At 37.4% G+C, this 22,127-nt stretch overlaps 2 protein-coding genes across 16 annotated transcripts in view; both read left to right on the forward strand.

Moving 5' to 3' along the window:
* Positions 1–3,151, forward strand: part of COL4A3 (collagen type IV alpha 3 chain) — a 144,086-nt gene extending 140,935 nt beyond the window's left edge. For all 4 annotated transcript variants that reach the window (XM_079132611.1, XM_079132612.1, XM_079132613.1 and 1 more), the window contains one exon: positions 197–3,151. In XM_079132611.1, coding sequence (XP_078988737.1) covers positions 197–281 — 85 coding nt within the window. In that variant the 3' untranslated portion in view covers positions 282–3,151. The remainder of the gene's footprint in view (positions 1–196) is intronic.
* A 5,914-nt stretch (positions 3,152–9,065) lies between these two features.
* The window catches only part of MFF (mitochondrial fission factor), a 58,938-nt gene continuing 45,876 nt past the window's right edge, over positions 9,066–22,127 (forward strand). For 5 of the 12 annotated variants that reach the window (XR_013762689.1, XR_013762690.1, XM_079132642.1 and 2 more), the window contains exons 1-6: positions 9,066–9,241; positions 12,233–12,344; positions 13,126–13,304; positions 14,588–14,808; positions 16,641–16,810; positions 21,685–21,773. Coding sequence is in view for 10 of the 12 variants with exons in the window: in XM_079132642.1 (XP_078988768.1) it covers positions 13,267–13,304; positions 14,588–14,808; positions 16,641–16,810; positions 21,685–21,773 (518 nt within the window). In the remaining 2 variants the exon portion in view is untranslated. The remainder of the gene's footprint in view (positions 9,242–12,232; positions 12,345–13,125; positions 13,305–14,587; positions 14,809–16,640; positions 16,811–21,684; positions 21,774–22,127) is intronic. The other 7 variants (XM_079132643.1, XM_079132647.1, XM_079132646.1 and 4 more) reach the window with 3 other exon arrangements.

Genomic DNA, 22,127 nt, shown 5'->3' on the forward strand with positions numbered 1-22,127 from the left:
TCAGAGAGAGATTTATAGATTGATATATATACACATATATCTTCATCTTTCCAGAAATTTACCTCTTTTATGAAAGATGTTCTTGTAATAAATTTACAACAGATATATTAGTAAAATTCATATCCAGCAAGTACTTCCCTTTTATGTATAAGTTAATTAGGTTTTTGTTGTTGCCACTGCTTTGTTTTTATTTCAGAAAACCTGTTCCATCAACTGTGAAAGCTGGGGAGTTAGAAAAAATAATAAGTCGCTGTCGGGTGTGCATGAAGAAAAGACACTGAAGAAGTAAAAGAAAAGAGAACTGCTGGGTTTTTTCTCCTACATAACAAAGTAATGACTTGGAAAAGGAATTTATTTAGGTATTTTTCTCTAACCAAATAATATTGGTTGATGAAGGCTGAGTAGTACGGTTTCAGTTTCCCCACACAATGAAGCATTTCTTTCAAGTTAGTTCTGTGATCCTGGTCTCTAAAACTGTGTTGTTTCAGTTTCCTGTGGTAGGGCAACAATCTGTCACAAAATATCAATGGAATTGCATGCAGATCGATATCTAGGTGGTGGCTGTATAAAGCTGGAATGTGCAAGAGAAGACATTTTGGCCTGCTGGATTCCTGAAACTTGTCCTCTCCTCTTCTGGTCTTTGAGGCTTAGGGGGGCTAAAGCAGTCTTAGATTGCCCTGCCACCTCCCTTCTGAAACTTCAGGAGACGGAGGTCTCATGGAACAATGGAGCATCATGAACAGAATTGGAGGAGCAATAGGCCGTGGAGCAGCCTACAGCCTGAGGGAATACAAGATTGAACTGATGAGGTTCATGGATTTTCCAGGACCATTTCGAACATATCCAAAACCAAGGCCAAAGAGGATTCCCTGAATGGAATCACAACAGCCTTGGAAATGATGAATGGTCTTGTATAATATTTCTTTGAAGATTTGTTTTTTACATTGAATTCATCTGACTCTATACCCTGCCTGTAATTCAAAGTAGATAAGATGTTCATGCTTAGTTAATTAACTATAATAGGACATTGCAACACACACACTCAAATGTGACAACTTTTAGCTTCTTTTGTTCAGTGTACCCACAAATTAACTAGGACACTACTTATTAGATGTGCACTTTATCCCCATCCCTATAAATGCTGGCACATATCTTATATAACTGGGTATAGTAGTTCAGTAAATCATGAAAGATTTTGGCATTTGTTGGTTTGTCATGTTCAATATTTTTGCTCTAAATATTCCATTATTTGGTTTTTCAGATTTATTCCTTTGGTACTTTTCTTTCTTTGTGAACGAAAAAAAAAAAAAAAGTTTTTATGTTATACACTCTTATAAACCATATTGTGAGAGACCATTGTGTAAAAACCTTAATGTGTAAATTGTATAATTTGGTAGCTGTATGTCTTAAGATTTGTTTTGATTTGTTGATACATTCCCAGGCTTCCTCAGTTCAAATAATAAATATTGTATTCAGCACCACGCTATGTTCCAGGCACTAGGCTAAATTAGAGAAAGAGAGGGAAAGAAAAAGAGGTGGGAGAGACTTGTTTCTGATCTAGTATCTCAGAAAAAGGTAGATCATTGCTTCTCTTAAGAATCTTCTGTAAGGGCTGGGGACGTAGCTCAGAGGTAGAGCGTATGCTTAGAATTCAATCCCAGCACCAAACCAAACAAACAAAAATCTCACATACATGAGTTGTTCTTTCTCCCTTTTTTTCTTTTATCATTGCTTTTACATTTCATTTTCATAGCTCAGAAGGCCCGAGTAAAGGTTTGAAAATAAGATCTCTGCCCAGGGAAAGCCTAGGACCTCCAGCTACTCTTAAAACCCCATAGAAGCTAAGGTCTGAACATGAAGAAAGCACAGTTCTACAAAACATTTAAAAAATCATTTACATGTGATAGTAGCACAGTTTGATGAGTGTTAGGGGCCAGGCATCATGAGACAGTTTTGAAGATGCTTCTTGATCCACTGAGGTGGGATCAGTGGTGCTAGAGTCTAAATTCAGGCTATTGTTCCAGTCTCAGTTGCCTTGTAAGGGAAAATGTGACTTCGGAGCACTGATATGGTTTACATTCTTCATTTTTCATATGATTGCTTCAAGCCATTTTTACACCCAAACTGAGACATGCAGCATTTCATTTTGAATTGTACTTAGATTTACTTACCATTAAGACTTAACCTGCCCCCAAAATATCCTACTGTCCCAACTGCACTATAGTGGTGAAGAGGGCTCAGTGATCTGCATAGGCCAGTAGTTCTCAAAGTGTGGCCCCTGGATTGGCAACCTCAGCACTGTCTGGGAACTTGTTACAAATGCAAATCCTAGGCCCATCCTAGACTTGGGAAGTCAGAAACCATGTGGGTATAGGCCCGAAATCTGTCTTAACAAGCCTTCCACATGATTCTGATGCACTCTAAAGACTGAGAAAAGCTGCTCTAGGCAAATGCTCAAGACACTGGCAACAGCTGCCTCTTTTAAAAGTCCAAACTCACAGATGACCTGAAGGTAATCTACTTTTGCTCCTAAAAGGTCCAGACTGGTGCTAATGGCAAATGACTGGCACTCACTCCATCCAAGCTCCATCTCCTCTTGCCCTCTTAACAGTATTTAACTTCCGAGGAAGACAAGTGATGCTAAAACCTTAAATTCCAAGGAAGCCACATGAACAGGAGTTGTTCAGTCCTAATTCGAAGAGTGAGCATTAAAATACAGCTCATGAATTATTTTCCAGATATTTTGGTGTAGCTTAAAAAGTTATAAAGATTTAACTTTGTAGATAAAATATAAGTAACTTGTTTCTTTTAAATTTGGGGCTTCAACTTTGGAATTTCACAGTGTGCTAAAACAACCAATTTCTCAGAGTTCTTTGTTTCTACAAGATACACGTTATTAATTTATTTATAAAAGTATTAAAATGTTTAAATTTGAGTTTTATTGCTAACTTACAGAGATTTTTCTATGTATCAAATGTAACTGCTACTAAACTTAATTTAATATTTACTCTATAACCAAATGAAATATATTTAAAATATACTGAATATTTTATATTGTTATATCCTGACAAAATTACAATATGTACTAATATTTCTGTAATTATAGCTAAAATATTATTTTATTGTATTGTCAGAATAAAACTGATAAAATTATATTTGGTGTTTGTTTTCTTCAAAATAGAAATAAATTTATTTTGGATTGTAAAAATAGATGTGCTCTGTGAAAAAACAGACAATACAGAAATTATGATGAAGAATCTAAAGACCATTATGATCTAATCCTCGCCCCAACCCAAGATAATTGTCAAATTAAGGTATATACCCCTCCAGAATTTTTCCTCTATTTTTAAACAAAAATTAGTTAGAAACATGCTTTGTTATTAGTGTTTTGGATTTTTTTTTTTTTTTTCCTTTTCAATTCTGGGGGTTGAACTCAAGGCAAATGCTCTACCACTGAACCACAACCCCAGTCCTCATTTTTTTTTTTTAACTTAATACACTGTGGACAAATTTTCATATCAGTAGATAAGTAGTAATCATTTATATCATAGTACATCATGGGGATATGCAATGTAAGTCTATGAATCCTCAATTATGGACAATAAACTTAGTTTCTGTAAACATACAATAACTATGCATTCCACATTTGTCCAATTGTTCCCTCAGTATAAATCTCAAAAAGGAAAATTAAAAGATTCACATAATGTTAGGTATTTTTTTTTAGTGGCTTATTTACTGAAATTTTTTATTTGTTCTTTTTAGATAAATGACAGTAGAGTGTATTTTGACGTTTTACACATACGTGGAGTATAACTTCCCATTCTTGAGGTTGTAGATGATGTGGAGTTACTCTGGTCATGTGTTCATGTATGAACACAGGGAAGTGCTGTCTGATGCATTCTACTTTACAATGTTAAGTCTTCTGTAGATATGCAAAAATTCTCTGTAAAAAAGTTAGCTTTTTATTTTTTTGAACTGGGGTTTGAACCCAGGGGTGCTTTACTACTGAGCTACATCCTTAGCCCTTTTTATTTTGAGACAGGGTGCACTAAGTTGCTTAGGGCCTTCGTAAGTTGCTGAGGTTGGCCTCAAAGTGTTCTTTTACATCTTTGCATTCTGTTTTAATTTACATTTTCCTTATTATCACTAAGGCTAACATATCATTTTAATTAGAGTGCTTTTTAAAAAATTTCTGTAAAAGCTTTAATCCTATCTTTGCTCATTATTCTATTGAAGCTTTTAAGGGTTTTAGAAACCAGTAAGAAAAGCATATAGATTATAGAAGTTATGGGTCATATGTATTGATAAATGATATTAATACTCCTCATCCAGGAAAATGATTTATAAAATTTCATATGTTGACACTTGAGAAAAAAGAAGTGAAATCTCAGAGGTAAGAAACTTTCAGGCCATATTAAATGGCAATAAAGATATAACCAAGGAATGAAATGGAATGAATGAACTGATCCTGGACAGTAATGTTTACAAGATAAAGAAAATAGTTGTGCAAATAATATCTTAGGAATACTCTCATTTGTAGGCTAAAAATATGATTCGTAAATTCCTTGGTTAAAAAATGTACAAAACCATTTTAATGAACTTATTTTTACTGCTGGAAAGTAAAATTAACCCTGCTATCAAGCACATTATCTTTCTCTCCACTGTAAGCCTGTTTGGAAAGGAAAATTATGATCAATCTCTAATGGATTCATAGCAAACTATTAGCAGGGCACTTTCAGAACATTAAGTTCCTCCTCTGGTTTATGTCATAGATATTGGAAATTAACAGAAAAGCAAACACAGAGGAAGAAGTAACTAATTTTTTAATAACCAGGCTAAGTGTAAACATTCAGATAAATATGTTCCTTCCTAGGATTTTATTGGCTGTATGATTTAAAAAAAAAATGTTGCCATTGCTCAAACTCTTTTTAGAACTATTGCTTTGGAATTACCTTCAATTTCAATTTATGAGCTGACTAAGGAAATATATCTTATTACTTTATATCCAAGATCTACAGCATGCTCAATATGTCTAACTCCAACTCCACAGTATATATGTTCAAATGAGGAAGATTCACAACTTTTTCTCAAACAGAATTTATTTTATGGTAAGAGAAAACAAGACAAATCCATGAGCAATTATAATATTGGACAGAATATGTAAGCGCTATAGGAGACAACAAATACTGGTTCAGGGGGTAGAGGCTGCAGCAAATAATTCCTAAAAGAGGGGACATTTTAGGTGATCCTTTAAGGGAAATTAGGATTCTAAGAAGAAGAAAATAGTCAGAAGTACGCTGGCATTCCAGGTGACAGGAAGATAGTAGACGATAAATGCTTATGAAAGAATGAAACAATCTCAGTGAACAATTAATGGTTAAGAACAATATATTACCCATACCCTTGTAAATAGAGTGGCAAAGTTAATTAAGAATACCAGGTTGATCTTTACTTCATTTATTGGTACTGAAGATTTGGTGAAGATTTTGAGCAAATGAGTGGAATTATTATATGAATAATAATCTGGAAGGTCCAACGTTATCAGATGCTTCTCAACTTATGATGGGGTTAAGTCCTGATAAACCCACACAAGTTGAAAAAATCATTGTTAGAAATGCATTTAATACACACAACCTACTAATTGTCATAGCTTAGCCTAGCCTGTCCTAAATGTGCTCAGAACACTTACGTTAGCCTATACTTGAGCAAAATAATCTAAAACAAAGCCTATTTTATAGAAAGAATTGGAAATCTCATGTGGTTTATGCATACTGTACTGCAAACAAAAACCAGAATGATTGTTCTATATTGCTAGCCTGGGAAAGATCAAAATCTGAAATTCAATGTATGGTTTATTACTGCATGTATTTTGCTTTCATACCATCATAAAGCTAAAAATCATAAACTGAACTATCATAAGTTGAGGACTTTATATATACTATGCTTGTCAGGCTATATCAAAGATTCAAGTTTTTAAAAAAATTACTGGATTACTGTTATAGACTTTTGGACTTGTATATAGTTATAAAGCAAAATTTTTTTCAAACCTGGGACTTCAAATTTGAGATGTCACAATTTTTAAAACTAAGTTCCTTGTTGACCTGATGTGTAGGAGGAATTAGAAAAAGATTGGAGATGGGTAGGTTAGTTAAAAGAGTAAAAAACCCAGATGACGATTAGTGGCCTAGATAAAGTAGATAACTGGCACTGAAGAGAGAAAATCTGAAGCATGTGTTAGGTATTAGGATTCTTTAGAAAAACAAGATCAATAGGGTAGAAACAGGCAGACAGATAGATAGATAGACAGAAAGAGAAAAGAAAAGAGAAGAGAATTCATTGTGGGAAATGGCTTATGTGATTATGGAGGCTAAGTCCCAAAACAGGCCATCTGCAAGATGGAGAACCATGGTTCAGTTCAAGTCCAAAGGTCTGAGAACCAGGGTTGCTGATGTGGGGAACACTCGCTCCAAGGGCAAAAGCCTGAGAAACTGGGGGCCACTGGTATAGTCCTGAAGTACAAAGACCAGAGAATCCGTAATTCCAATCTTCCATGGCAAGTGAAGATGGGTATCTCAGCTGTGTGTGTGTGTGTGTGTGTGTGTGTGTGTGTGAGAGAGAGAGAGAGAGAGAGAGAGTTTTTTAACCCAACCCTTAGTACAGTGGGAAGTACCCATCACACTGGGTGAGGGTGATCTTGTTTATTCAGACTTATACCCTCAGAGGCATACCTGGAAATAATGTTTTACTAGTTATCTGGGTATTTTTTAATCCAGTCAAGTTGATACCACAAATTAATTGTCATAAGGGACTTGGGAGACAGTAAAAGATACTTATAATTTGTGTTCAAAGTAGTTTGAACTTTGTTGACTAGAAAAATACATCTTTCCATTAATTGAAAAAAAAAAGTAATTGAGAAAGTATCTGGAGGGAAGAGAGGAGGAAAAAGCTTTTGAGTTTGAAACTCTACTGGGATCAAAGCTTCAATGGGACACTTAAGTAGAACTGGCTAAAACTAGAGCATCAGGAAGAGACTACACGGATGTACTAATTTAGACTTCTATACTATGAGGATGCAAAGGCAGTCAATGACGGAATAAATCATAAACAGAAATAACCACATTAATGAGGGAAGAGAAGGAAGACCCAACATGAAGCTATATCACACAAAGGGAGGGAGGAGTTTCTAAGCACAGTTGAGAAAATGCCACCTGCCCTTAAAAGAATCTACTACCAGAAAGTGTTAGGTACTTTGACATTTTACAACACTGTTGCATTTAATTTAGCAGAATCGTATGATGTCAGAAGATAATCAATGATCAATGTTATGGGAGAAGACACTGAGTTTGATAACTGGATCACAATCTTCAATTGGAAGTTATTAAAAAACATTTTGTTTTGGGGAGGAAGGCAGGAGCAAAACACAAATTATAAGTATTTAAGAAGTGGAAGGGTTACTGAAGTAGTAGGACCCTCATTTAAGGTTTCGATTTTGATCAGTTAGTTTACCCAGCTTGTTTTCTAACCTTCCGGCAAGATGCTGACTTGGACTGACTGATCATTACTACTGAATCTATTCTTAAAAGAAGAATGGTTTGCCACTATATGATAGCAGAATATACTATTTTGGCATAAAGATTATTTCGAGTCAAATGTGCTTGAGAAAACAGCAGATGTAACAGAGCACTCTGGCCCCCTCTTCCTGAAAGCAAGAGCTAAAACTCCCACATGAAGGGCGACTTCCTTATTCTAGGAAGAGAGACATTCTTATTGTCAGAGTCAGGGAGTCAAGGCTGAGAAAATGCATACAAATCAACCTTTTTAAACCAGCTGTTATCTGCCCAGTCAGTTCTCCAGTCAGCTGCTCTGGCCCACACTCTTGTCGTCTCACATTTTCACAATATACTATTCTTTGTTCGAAGCTTTGGACCCTAACTGCTTCTTAGGGTTTTCATTTTTCTAGTGAAGACTCCACTAAAAATTACTAAACAAAATGTGTATGCTTTCCTCCTGTTATCTGTCTTAAGTCAATTTGATTATTAGACCCGGTTGAGACTCTAGGAGAGTTGAGAACATTTACCTTCCTTATATTAATATTAAGATGGGGCCCAAGAATACAATTGGAAAGCTTCCCAAATTATTTTAAAGACTGGTAACATCTCTGAATCTAGAAAAGTACATCACTCATGTGTAAGTAGTATTCCCTTAGTAATTTCAGTGCAGGGATGAGGGACTTGGTTCCATGACCCTCATAGATTACCCAGATTTGTAGATGTCCAAGTCCCTTACAAAATGGTATAACTTTTGCATATAATCTACCTGCATCCTTCCATATACTTTAAGTCAGTATTAGACTACGGATAATACCTAACATGGTGTAAATAGTGGTCAATGTCTATTGTTTAGGGAATAATAACAAGGAAAAAAAAAGTCAGAACATATTCAATGCATACACAATTAAAAATACATGTTTTCCATCTAAGGTTGGATGAATCCAAAGATAAACAGCCCATAAATACAGAGGACCGCCCAATTCTTCCTCCGTTGGTTGTGGAGTCAGTATGTCCTTAGGTTAGTGAGCACCATTCTCGTTATGCAGCCCTGGGCCCCGAATTTCCAGAAATTGGGTCGGAGAGAACTCCCAGGAAGCTAAACAGTGCTCCGAACCACCATGAAGCCTACCTTAATTTCCCCTTTCCAGGGTCCTTCACTGGAGGGCTATAATCAAAATCGGAGTGCAAAAGAACCATTCCTAGGGTTGTTTAAATATGCAAACTCTTAGACTTGTACCCTGGACATTTTGACGCAGGTGATCTGAAACACTGCTGTCTTAACCGACATCGAAGGTTTACCTCGCAAACGTGATCTTAAAGATCACGAACAACTAATTAGCGCTAACCGTGATCAAACTTAAGTACCTCCAGTATTACCTGCGGTCCGCGTATTTTGCCCACAACAAAGATGTCTCCCTACCGCCGTCTCGCGGTTCCCCACTCCTGTGCGTGAGCCGTACGTCCGCCCTTTCCCACGTCACATGACTAGAAACCTGCTTCCTCTACGGCTCCTGCAAGGGGCCAGTCCTGGCCGTTCTCGCGTCTCTGCTGGCCCGCTGAGGGCCGCTCGGCCGGTGCTTTGCCCCGGCGCCTCAGTGCGCTCGGCCAACGGCCTCTGAGAGCGCTCGCCCGAGCGCCCCGGGAGCCGGCGGGCGGCGGCCCTCTCTGGGGACTCTCCAGCGGGCCCAGGGGTGAGTGCTGACGTCTTCGCGATCCGGGACTCCCGCCCGAGCCGTCCTCCGGGCCTAGCGCTGCGGCAGTGACCCTCGGGTCGACCGAGAGACCGCGATGGCCCGGCCCTCCCGAGGTGTCGCCGCGCCGCGGTCCGGTGCCCGGGCCTTTCCTGCCCAGCGCCGTGCCGCCCTCGGGTTCCGAGGAGAGCGTGGGCGCGGAGCCGCGGGCTGCCGGTGCCGGGCCAGCCTCTTGGCCCTTTCTGGTCGAGCGCCCGGTTGTGTGCAGAAGTTCGGACCCGACCGCCTAGAACCCGGCGGGGTTTGGGAGCCCGGGAGAGGCGTGCCAGCCCGAGTGCCGCCGCCGGCCGGCTCCCCAGCCATTTGACCTTGAGCCTGCTGTGTTTGAAGTGGCCTTTTGTGGGGTTTGGGGGAAAATAACTGTTGGGAAAGGAGGGCCAGTTGGGAGCCCGGGTGGCGGCGGCCGCGGGTCTGTAAGCATCCTTGCTGCTCGCGGGCCGCGGGAGCAGGGCGTGCGGAGACCGCCCCGCGGAGTCCCCTCCTGCGGCCGAGAAGCCGGGGCGTCTCCGGGGAAGAGCGCTCCTTCTACAGCGGCGGCGTCTCTTTACTGCAGAAGATGAAAAAAGCTAATGCCAAATATCGAACCAGATATCGGGAATGTTTTCTCTCCCGGGGCGGAAGACGTTTCTGCCTCAATCCCCTTGGCTAAGGAAATCCCACAAGAAGAACCCTGGGGGAAATTAGGACCATTTCAATTGCACTTAGTAGTCTCCCCGTGCAATTAAATTGGGGGAACCTTCCATCTTTTGGGATTTCAAAGTCTTGTGAACTCATAAGCTGTTTGCTTTTCTTTCCAAAGGAAATTGTGTGTTGTCTCCCTTCCTGTCTGATAGGGCTACCTCATGTCCGAAGTGCAGTTTAGCTGTTGCTACCTTTCCTTCTGGTGTTGACATTTTCTGGGGCTAATAGATCTTTCTCCAAGTGTCCTGTGACTTTTCTTAAAAAATAAAGTTAACCCAGGATCTCAACAATTTGTTCTTCTGATACATCCATTCTTTAAGTACAGTTGCTTGGAAAGAGATCCCCAAATAGGGTTTCCTAGATAAAAACCTTGAACTAGGTCCACACAATACCTGTTAAAGAATTGGATTTTTTTTTTTTTTTTTTTTTTTGGTAATTGTAGTATTATATAAATTTTTGCTGTCACCATTTAACTCAAGTTGTTTCTGTGACTTTCTAGACTTAATGGTTTCCAGTGTTCTGGTTAGAAAGTGAGAAATTAGGCTTGAATCATTGTATCCCCAAATTGGTACACTTTTCCACCTGTGGTTTATAACTTCACTCTGGGTTCAAATATGGAATGATGGATGAGGGTTTTTTGTAATAGTTATATTTTTGTTACATGTATTTATGTGTGTACATCAAGTCCATGGTTTAAGGTAGTTATCTAAATTTCCTTTAAAATACAGTATTTAAAAATTTTTAAATCAAGTTTGTAGAAATTAAGTGTAGCCAAGAGTAAATCAACTGTGTGAATATGGGGTATGGGGGATGAAGTTTGAAATTATCTTTGATTCTACAGGGGATTTTGTTTTCATTAGTTATATAACAGAGAATCATGTACTTGTTTCCTAGTAGATTCTAAGTAACAAAACTTCTGGAATTAATATCATAAGCCCCATTGAAAAGTTTATCTATTGCTAAAAGAGTTTACTCACAGTGCTCTAGCCGGATGAGGGAGAGAAATAATCAAATTCTGATCTGTTTTATTTAAGCAGAAAACCCAGTAACTGAGACAGTAGTGTTAAATCTTAGTGGAAAAGTTCCATTTATTTTTAAATTTAAATAGTTCAAGTACAGGAGATTTTGGATTTTTCCAGAAGTTGTCTTTTCACTATCCACCTTTATGTTCTAAGTCCATGATTCTTTACAAACTTAAGATGAGTCTTTTACAAATGATGCTGCTGTAGAATGAAATGTTGAGACCCTTGGGATAACCTAGTGCAGAGTTAATGTGAAGACTGAAAGGCCGTGAAGGGAATACAGAGACCAGCACATTTCAAAGAGATAATGTGGTTCTAGCAACTTGTGTCCATTGTTTATTATTATAATACTTCAGTGTGTAATATCCCAAAGCTATTATTGTTTTGGGATATATCTTTTCAGTGTTATTTCTGAATATAAGCTTTACTATGCTTCAGATAGACTTAAGGATTTGAAAACTATCTCAACTAGAGCAATGCACCAAAATTGATAATAGAAGTTGCCTTTGGGGACCTGGGTGGTTGAAGATTTATTGGAACACTTTATTTCTCCATATGTTCTTATGTACTTTGTGCCATGTACATTTATTACTGATTCCATTTTTAAAACATTTTTAAGTGAATGGAAATTTATTTCTTATGCATGTATATAAATATATATAATATATTGATTTAAATATATTTTTCATCTGCCACATTTTTCTAACTACAAATCAGAAACAATCATAGCGATGTCTTACTTAATGAATAATCATAGGGCTCTGTCTGTAGGTCCAAAATTGGTGGTAAGCTTCTTTCCTTCCTTCCTTCCTTCCTTCCTTCCTTCCTTCCTTCCTTCCCTCCCTCCTTCCCTCCCTCCCTCCCTCATTTATTTTTGCGAATACTGGGCCATGAATCCAAGAGCCCTTAACCACTGAGCCACATCTCCAGCCCTTTTTTGTATTTTATTTAGAGACAGGGTCTCACTGAGTTACGTAGTGAGTTACTCTCAATAAGTTGCTGAGTCTGACTTTGAACTCTCAATCCTCCTGCCTCAGCCTCCCGAGTTGTAGGAATTACAGGCATGCACCACCATGCTTGGCTCTTTATTCTTTTATTCATTTCTTAATCTAAAGTTGTGTATCTTTGGGACTTTCTCATCATTTGGAGAATTTCCAATTGAAAATTGGAATTTCTAATTAACATTGATATTATCTAGTTTCTCAATTAGCTCCTATTTCTCTCCCAGGAACCAAAGTGGCTCTAACTCCAGCACATGCACATTGAAGCAAGTTGAAGGATGTAATATGAAGCACAGAAGCAGATAGTGCCAAACAGCAAGCAGTAGTTGGTACACATTTGTGAGTAAAATTTTCTATTGGCTTATTTTCTTAGTCTTGAAATTGTCTGTATGCCTAATCCTTAAAATTCAGACATTTTGGTAAAGGATAAAAGAAACTAGTTAGCATTCATAATGAAACCAGTTGCTCAACACACTAAGCAACCTCTGAGAACTCTCTCCTGAGCATCTCAGTTAGGAGGTATCTAAGGAGTACATCTCTGACATGGAGTTTAAGAAATATCCCAGCTACGATGAAGACATTTCTACTGTCTTTAATTGCTTATTGCCCTAGGCTTTTATATATAATATCTTTTACTTAAAGCCTAGTGTAATTTGATTTTTGAAATTTACATGTTTTTAAAAAGCCATTACATATACATCAAATTTTAGGCTACCTCTAATACATTTACGTTTACCCTTTGCAGTCTCTTTATGATTTCTTCATTTGTATTTTGTCTAAAAACTTAAAGGTTTTTTCCTCTTTTGGAATATAATAATTAGAGAAGCTTTATAGCAGTGTTGAGTTTTTTCTAATTTGACTCCACAACTGTATATCATCAGTACAGTTTTTCTTTATCCTGCTTGCAGAATTGTAAAACAATAACTATGCTTAAATCCATCTTTATTATTTTTGAGATATAGAATAACTGTTGAGGAGAGATTCAAAATTGATTTCTTAGCTCCATCCCTAAGTCATGTTCAAGTCCAAAAGGAATGTTAAGTAGATATTCACTTTTATTCATAGTTTTCTTATGAAATGAATTGTCAAAATACTGATTTTTATTCTTTCTTTTTTACAGCTGGAAAAGCAGTGTCCGTGTTGTTATGTACACCTCCAAAAAAAAGTTCAGATCTGTAGGGGAATTGTTGTGTAAAGTAAACTGAACTACAGGGTAGCAGTATTTTAATAGCTATTGTAGACGTGTATTTACTGTATTAAAATGAGTAAAAGAACAAGCAGTGACACACCATTAGGAAGGTCAGTGAAATTTTTTTCAGTTGAGTTAGTATTAAAGGTTTGAGAGACAGTGGCTTGAAAGCTGTTTGCCATAGGCTAACCATGCACTTTTGTGCTTCTATCAGCATTTTGTACTTTGGGGCAATATTTTTTTATTGCATTTCCCTGGGATCAAGGATCCTTCTCCGATTTAGAAGGTTATGCGATGCATTTGTACTGTCTTTTCCCCAAGGGCGTTTGATGCTTTTGAAAAATACTCATATAAATATGATATTAAATATTCATTAAGCTGGGCATATTGGCACACGCCTATAATCCCAATAACTTGAGAGGCTGAGTCAGGAGGATTACAAGTTGAAGCCAGCCTCAGCAATTTAGCAAGACCCTAAGCAACTTAGTGAGACCCTGTCTCCAAATAAAAAATAAAAAGGACTGGGGATGTGGCTCAGTGATTAAGTGCCCCTGGGTTCAATCCCCAGTACCCAAACAAATACATAAATAAATAATGTAATTGTTTTAGTCCCTCAAAAAATGAATGTGTACTTTAAGGGTTTATTAATATTGTATGTTTGCTATTCATTGCATCTCAATCATCAGATATGTGTTCAGTAGGAGAGGTTTTAATTTGTATTATGTGATTTTCAGGGGATTGAATCTTTTTAGTAAATTCAGAATTAACATTATTCACTTTTTGGGTCTGGTTTTCATCATGGAAAGGTTTTGGGTTTTGCATGCATGACAGCAAATTCTAATTTTATTTTTATAAAGTCCAAGAACTTTTCTCTTAAATAATTGTTCAGGGTTTTTTTGTTTATTTGTTGCTTTGTTTTGTTTGCAGTGCTGGAGATCAAGCCCAGGGTCTCATGCATGTTTGGCAAGCGCTTTACCACTAAGCTACATTCCTGGCCTCTTGATAAGAAATTTTTAATTTAAATTTTATTTCAGATATTTTTAAGTTATAAACCCTATGCATTTATGTTTATGCAGAGGGAGAATATGTGTTTGCATATGTATGTTTATGTGCACGCATGCGTACATGTTTGTGTGTGATTATGCAGTAATTTTTAAGATTTGTTCCTGAGCAAGCAATATCTTCAAGGTGCAGCTTCAGCCAACAGGGGAAGGCATTATGTTGAGGAAAACATTTTCTTTAATCTTTAATGTTTCTTTGAATGTATTCAGTGCTCAAAAATGAGATGTTTCCTTTTACTTTATTGTAAGGTATTGTCTTCTGATATGACAGCATAGAGAGGACTGATATTCTTACACTTAGTCATCCTGGTCTTAAAATTTTCCTCCCACAGGGTAAGTGGGGCAGCATTTCCTTCACCCACTGCTGCTGAGATGGCAGAAATTAGTCGAATTCAGTATGAAATGGAATATACTGAAGGTATTAGTCAGCGAATGAGGGTCCCAGAAAAACTTAAAGTAGCACCACCAAATGCTGACCTGGAACAAGAATTTCAAGAAGGCGTTCCAAATGCTAGTGTGATAATGCAAGTTCCAGAGAGGATTGTTGTAGCAGGTATTTCACATTTGTTTAGAAAGTTACCTCATAATCTTTGTTTTTTGTATTTTTGTGAAACTTTTCAGGGGTTTAAAAATATTACTTAGAAAATGGGTTGGGAAACACAACTTTGTTTTCAAAATTTTCTACTCATTACCGTTGTTTGAACTTAAAACAATTTTTAAAAATGTTTTGACTAATTACTGAGATTACATGTATAATATGTATACATTTAGGTGTACCCTAGATGAACTTTGATAAACATATGTGGCCATGTAGCCACCTCAGTTGATAAAACCATTTTTGTTACCCCAAAAGATTCCCTTGTGTTCCTTCTTTGTCATTCCCTATGCCTCAATTCAAGGCAACTAAAATCTCTTTCTATAACCAGAGACTAGTTTTCTCTTCCCTAGAGTTCCATGTAAATGGAATATAGTGTATACTGCTTTGTCTGGTTCCTTTTCTCATTGCAATGTTTCTGAGATCTTCCATATGGTTCCATATATTAATTGTGCATTCCATTTTATTAACAAACAATATTTTACTATGTAAATACATCATAAATTATCTATTCATTGTAGAGAGCAGTGACAGGATGGGAGAGCAGTGACTGAGATTGGAGGTCTCTGATGACCTCATGGCTGTGGCATGCCTGGGAATGTTTCTGTGCCAAGGGCACAGGATGCTTAGCTGCTGTGGCAATGCCCTGCATGAGGAGGCTCTGTGCAAGAGTGCTATCAGCTCTGACCTTGATCTCAGGCGCATAGCTCCTGGGAAGGAAGGAATTCTTATGCTAGACAACTAGTGTTTTACCAGCTCCGCTTCTCCAGTTCCTGCCTGCTTTATAGTAACTTTTAACAATGCACTTTCTTGAGGGCTACACAAAGCTCCTAACATTGCACTTTGCAACGTGGATTGCAACTGTGGAAAAGCTATGTAACTGTCCTAGTTTCTGTAACTTTCCTAATACAAAGAAGATGCTTGCAGAGTCTTTAACCTGATAATGAGACATATAAAGATTGCTGGAGTAACTCTTTAGATCTGCATCCCTTCAGAGAGCAGAGCTCCACCTGATCCCAACTTAATCTTCAAAATCTGTGTTTGTGAATCTTAATTTTCCAATTCCCCTTCGCCTCTCACTGTTCCTGAGAGTTTGGCCATGCTTGTCATGGCAATTCATCTGTTGAATGTTCGAGTTGTTTCCTTTGGGAGCTTTTAGGAATAAAGCTGCTATGAATATTCATATACATGTCTTTTTGAGAACATATGTCTTCATATCTCTAGAAATGAAACTACTTGGTTATAAGTTATATCTAACTCTTTTAAATGCTGGCAGTCTGTTTTCCAAATTATTGTACCATGTTACATTCTCATCAGTGATATAGTGGTAAGGTTGCTCCATATCCTTGCTAACAGTTCATATTGTCGGACTCTTTAATTTTAGTCATTTGAAGGGGTATGTAATAGCATTACATGATGATTTTCATTATATTTCCCTGCTGATTAATAATTTTGAATATCTGCTTGAATGCTTTTGGGTCATTTGTATTTCTCCTTTTGAAGCATCTATTCAGATATTTTGCCAGTTTAAAAAATTGAGTTTTATAAAAAGAGGTCTGTACATATCTGTACACTGGGGTTTTTTTAAATCATATATGTAGATACTGCATAATTTCTTGATAAATGTCTGTACCACAATATCAAATAATAGCAAAATATCAATCTTATACTGAAAGTATAGTTATAAAGAAACTAATGCTATTGAGTATGTTATAAAATTGAGAGAAAGTAAATACATTTAAACCCCACCCCCTCTTTTTTTGTTGTTTTTTTTTGTTTTTCCTTCTTAGGAAATAATGAAGACGTTTCATTTTCAAGACCAGCAGATCTTGACCTTATTCAGTCAACTCCCTTTAAACCTCTGGCACTAAAAACACCACCTCGTGTGCTTACACTAAGTGAAAGACCACTAGACTTTCTGGATTTAGAAAGATCTCCTCCAACACCTCAAAATGAAGAAGTGAGTAGTTTTCATATCAATTGAACTTGAAATAATATAAACAAAAATAAAAGTTAAGGAGAAATTAAGAGGCTATGGATCATATCATTAAATCTTTCCATGTGGAACATTGCTGTCAATTCTGATTCATAAGTTCCCTAAATATAATGTTTTTTTAAAAATACTTTTTAGTTGTAGATGAACACAATACCTATTATTTTATTTATTTATCTTTATGTGGCACTGAGGATCAAACCCAGGGCCTCATGTGTGCTAGGCAAATGCTACCGCTGAACTACAACCCCAGCCCTATTATTTTTTTAAATATGCATCAGGAAAATGAAAATGTTGGGGGAAATATTATTAGCATTCATGTAGATTTGAAGAACTTTTACATCTTAATATAGAGAAAGTTGAAGAGTTTTATAGTAGGAGATGTTAAAGCATCTTCTTTTTATAAAATCAGCCTGACACACAAAGCTAAGAAAAAAACTAGGGTTAAGCATTCATGTAAACTAGGGAAATACAATTCCTAGTATTAGCTTTTGCTTTTTTATTTATTTATTTATTTTATTTTATTCAAAGACAGGGTCTCACTGAGTTGCTTAGCATCTTGCTGTTGCTGAGTCTGGCTTTGAACTTGTGATCCTCCTGTCTCAGCCTCCCAAGCCATTGAGTTTACAGTTGTATGATACCGTGCCCAGCAGGTTTTGCTTATTTTTAGGCTTAAAGTTTCTGCTGAATTAATTGAAATAATATCCTCTTAGGTGCCAAATTGAACATTCTAAATATGCTTAGTGAAAAGCACTAAATTTGACTCTACATGACAGAAAGGCACCAAGGCACCTGCAAATTTTATTTATTTAACAACCATTTTTTGAGCTTCTATGTATAAGATACTGTATGTAGTAAAGGAATGAATGGCATGTATCTCCCGTTCTTAAAAAATTTGCTGTCTTGCCTAGTGTTATGGTTTGGTGTAAGGTGTCCCTCAGAAGCTCATGTGAGACAGTGCAAGAAGGTTCAGAGGAAAAATGATTAGGTTATGAGAGTCTTAACCCAATTAGAGATTTAATCCCCTGATAGGGATTAATTGAGTGGTAACTAAAGCGATGGGGTGTGACTAGAGGAGGTAGGAATTGGGGGCATGGCTTTGGGGTGTGTGTTTGTGTCTGGCAAGTGGAGACCTCTCTCTCTGCTTCCTGACCACCATGTGAGCTGCTTCTCTCTGCCACACTCTTCTGCCATGATGTTCTGCCTCACCTTGAGTCCTGAGGAATGAACTGGTCTTCTTTATACTAAGTCTTCTGAAACCATGAGCTCTCAAACTTTTCCTCCTCTCAAATTGTTCTGGTCAGATCTTTTAGGCACAGTGGCAAAAAAGCTGACTAAAACACCTAGTCACAGCAGGATAATGCTATGAGTGAGAGAAAACATCAACACAGAGAAGATATAAAGTTCTTTATTAGAAAAAAATTATGAAGGTTATTGAAGTATCTTATACATAGAAGCTCAAAAAATGGTTGTTAAATAAATAAAATTTGCAGGTGCCTTGGTGCCTTTCTGTCATGTAGAGTCAAATTTAGTGCTTTTCACTAAGCATATTTAGAATGTTCAATTTGGCCCCTAAGAGGATATTATCTCAATTAATTCAGCAGAAACTTTAAACCTAAAAATAAGCAAAACCTGCTGGGCACGGTATCATACAACTGTAAACCCAATGGCTTGGGCGGCTGAGACAGGAGGATCACAAGTTCAAAGCCAGACTCAGCAACAGCAAGGTGCTAAGATGCCACAAAGCACAAGAAGCCACAGAATGCTCCCAGTTAGAGGTCTAGCTCTCCAACTACCAAGGTTCCCAGTGGGAGTGAAATCTGTGAGAAATACTGTCTTGGAACAAGCATTCTAACAGGAGAGAGATGCTTCATTTGTTATTTGACAAGTTTTGTTTTTCTTTTGATTTTTCTGGAGATAAAAATAATGCCAGTGCATAAGATTATTGTGAAAATGCATTTAAAACTCAGTATATATAAATATTATTGTTATAAAAGAGTAAACATCCTACAGCAGGATCCAGGTCCTGAAAGAGAGAAGTTTCTGAGATTAGTAACAGGTGCCTACTGAAATGCTGTGATGATGGTCTATACATCAAGTTGACAGAAGGGTCAGGTAGCCCTCAGGAGGTGATCACCAGTGAATGGGAGAGGGAGCCAGAGTCCTTACCGCTGCTAGATAAGGGCTAAAATAAAAGGGCAGTAGGCTCTGCATGCTGATGACATTGATTCCTTCAGTCTGTAAAGTGACATCCTCAGAACCCTTTGCTCTGTAGTAATCATTGTCCAAGAGATTCCAGGGGTTCTCTACCTCAGCTCTATTGACATCTTGGACTGGAAAACTCTTTGTTGTGGTGAGGGCTGTCCTTTTGCATTGTGAAATGTTTAACTGCATTCTTGATATCTAGCTATAAGATGCCAGTAGCAGCCCCCTGATCGTGACAATAAAAAGGATCTCCAGCAACTAAAAGATGAAAGCATTTCAAATTTCAATCAACTAATGAATGGATAAATAAAATATGTCATATTCAGAAAGTGACTATTAAATGGTAAAAAGTAGTGTAGTACTGCTACATGGTGCAGCGTGAATCAACTTTGAAAACATGCCAAGTGTAAGAAGCCACACAGAAAAGGCCACATATATTATTCTACTTATATGAAATGTCCAGAATAGGCAAATCTATAGAGCTGGAAAGCAGATTGGTGGTTGCCAAAGGATTGAAAGAGAGAGGAATTGAGAATGACTGCATAATCTGGGTGGGGTTTCCTTTTGAGATAATGAAAATGCTCTGGAAGTGTTAATGAACAACATAGTGATTGTACTAAATGGCACTGAATTATATACTTAAAAATGGTTAAATTGGAATTATATGTTATGTATATTTTATCACAATTAAGTAAAAATGTCTGTAAACATCACCAGATATCCTCTACAGGGCAAAATCGGCCTTAACTGAAAGCCATTGGCCTAGGTCAGAAAGGAGACTATTGGGAAAAGACTTAGGAGGAAAAATATAAAATTGTTGTTTAAAAGCCTGGCTAATGATTTGGATATGGTGATACACGACTGTAATCTCAGCCACTTGCAAGGCTGAGGCAGGAGGATCTTGAGTTTGAGACCAACCTGTGCAGCATAGTGAGACCTTGCCACTGAGTGAATGAATGAGAGAAAGAAAGCATGACTGATTTGAGGAATAAGTTTGTAGAAAGCAAATGCCCTTAGTTTCATAAACTGGCTTAAAGAATCCAAGCAAGTCTCCATGAAGGGCTTAAAACCTGACACAAATATTCCCCTTCAACTGGAGCCAGTGGGAGATCTTCCAGAGGACACGAAGGGAGTGGTATGAGGAAAAAGAATTGGGAAATGATATATGTGAGATTTGGCACAACTTTGAGGAGTGTGACCAAGCCAAAGAGTTGGACTCGGCATTATCTCCTGTCAATGAGGCAGCAGTAGCTTTGTAAAGATCAGCTACAGTAGATGCCAAGAGCTTTGTGAGAAGTCCATTGAAGTGGGAGAAGAAAACAGACTCTAAAGGATAAGTGGTAGGAAGTTTTTGCCCAGATTTGCAATTCCTGCTTCAAAGAAGAGAAGTACTACAATGCTATCCATTTCCGTAATATTGAGAAGAATACTAAACCCCAGTTGTGTCCAAGAAATGTCTGTTAATCAGAGGTGATCTGGAAGGAGCAAACCTATATAAACTTTAGCCTGACTTTAGAAGAAAAGAGCAAAGGCAGTGAAAGTTTTCAGAAAGGAAACTTGTTTCTAAGCCATGTCAAATGACCAAATTCTACATCATTCCTATACAAAGTGTGCAATCAGAACTCTGAAACTAGAAGAACTATTACCCAGCTAGAGCCAACCTCATCACCAGTTATACTTAGAAAGTGATGGTTATAGAAGCTCTAGAAAACTCTAGACTCAGTAATCCTGTAAGGGAGCAAGAGATGGTAATTAGTGCCTTAATGACATGAATCCTAAGGAAGTGAAACCAAAGACCATAGCTAATCTGAAGTGTAGGGAGTCACTCAGCCATGCAACAGTCTAAAACAAATACAGAAGACTCCTCTGGCTTTCAGTGAGTACTCAAGAGGGCCCTGCAATAGCTAGAAAGAAGGGGAGTCTCACCAACTGAGTACTGCTTACTCTGCATGAATAAAATGCACCTGGTTGTGGAGTTGTTGAATTTTACATGCAGTTGCCTACAAGTAATTTTGATTTGGGGGTTAACCATAATATTCTTCTGCAATAGGCTCCAAATGGACTCTTCTGTTTTCAGGTGTTATTTTTTTCACAGCTCCTCCCTCAGTTTTTCTCCAGTGTCCATTGTTGACCACTATTCACCTCATATACTATCTGGTTAGGCCTACAGTGGTTGTGTCTGTATTGAACACTAAAGATTTTTATTTTCTTGTTCTAAGCAATACAGTATAGCATCTCTTTACATAGCATTTATTTTGTTTTGCATTAGGTTACTTAAAGTATATGGGAGGATTATATAGCACTATGCCATTTTATATAAGGTGCTTGAGTATCTCATGATTTAGGTATCTGTCAATCCCCCACACATACCAAAAACAACTATGATTATACCAAGTAAGACTGATACTTCCTTAAATATAAACCAGAGGAACTTTTATCCAAAACAAACAGGCATTCCTAAGTTTATCAGCATTATAATAAGGATTTTTACTTTTTGTCTGGCAACAATTCTTGGTTGCTTTTCCTTGGCTCCTTGTAATTTTCATGAATAACCTTGGACCAAGATTCTTTTGATGCTGAGCAGTTACTAGGCTACTAAGAATATTTTCCGTCCTCTTCCCTTTGTGCCTTAACAGATTCGTGCAGTTGGCAGGCTAAAAAGAGAACGCTCTATGAGTGAAAATGCTGTTCGCCAAAATGGACAGCTGGTCAGAAACGATTCCATGTGAGTAGAATGACTAAGCATTGTATCATGTTTGTAAGTTTTCTCAGTTTATTGTCTGTATGCATCTTTTTCTAAATAGTTATTTCCCACAGTTTTTGGAATCTGTTTTACATTTACATCAGTTTTGTTTTTTTCCAGTACTTTTTGTAGTCTTAAAATTTGGCCATTTTGTTAGTTGTGTGAATTTTTCAGGAACATTATCTTCTATATGTGTCTTATACTCTTCTGTAAGTATGATTGGCTTATTTGGGAAATCTATGAAATGTACTTAATTGAGAAACATAAGTGCTTAGTTATAAGCAGTCTTAAAAATGTTTAGCATATACACTGAAAAATAAAACACAGAATAGAATG

The sequence above is a fragment of the Sciurus vulgaris genome (assembly GCF_902686455.1).
Source record: "Sciurus vulgaris genome assembly, chromosome: 3".
NCBI classification, from domain to species: domain Eukaryota; kingdom Metazoa; phylum Chordata; class Mammalia; order Rodentia; family Sciuridae; genus Sciurus; species Sciurus vulgaris.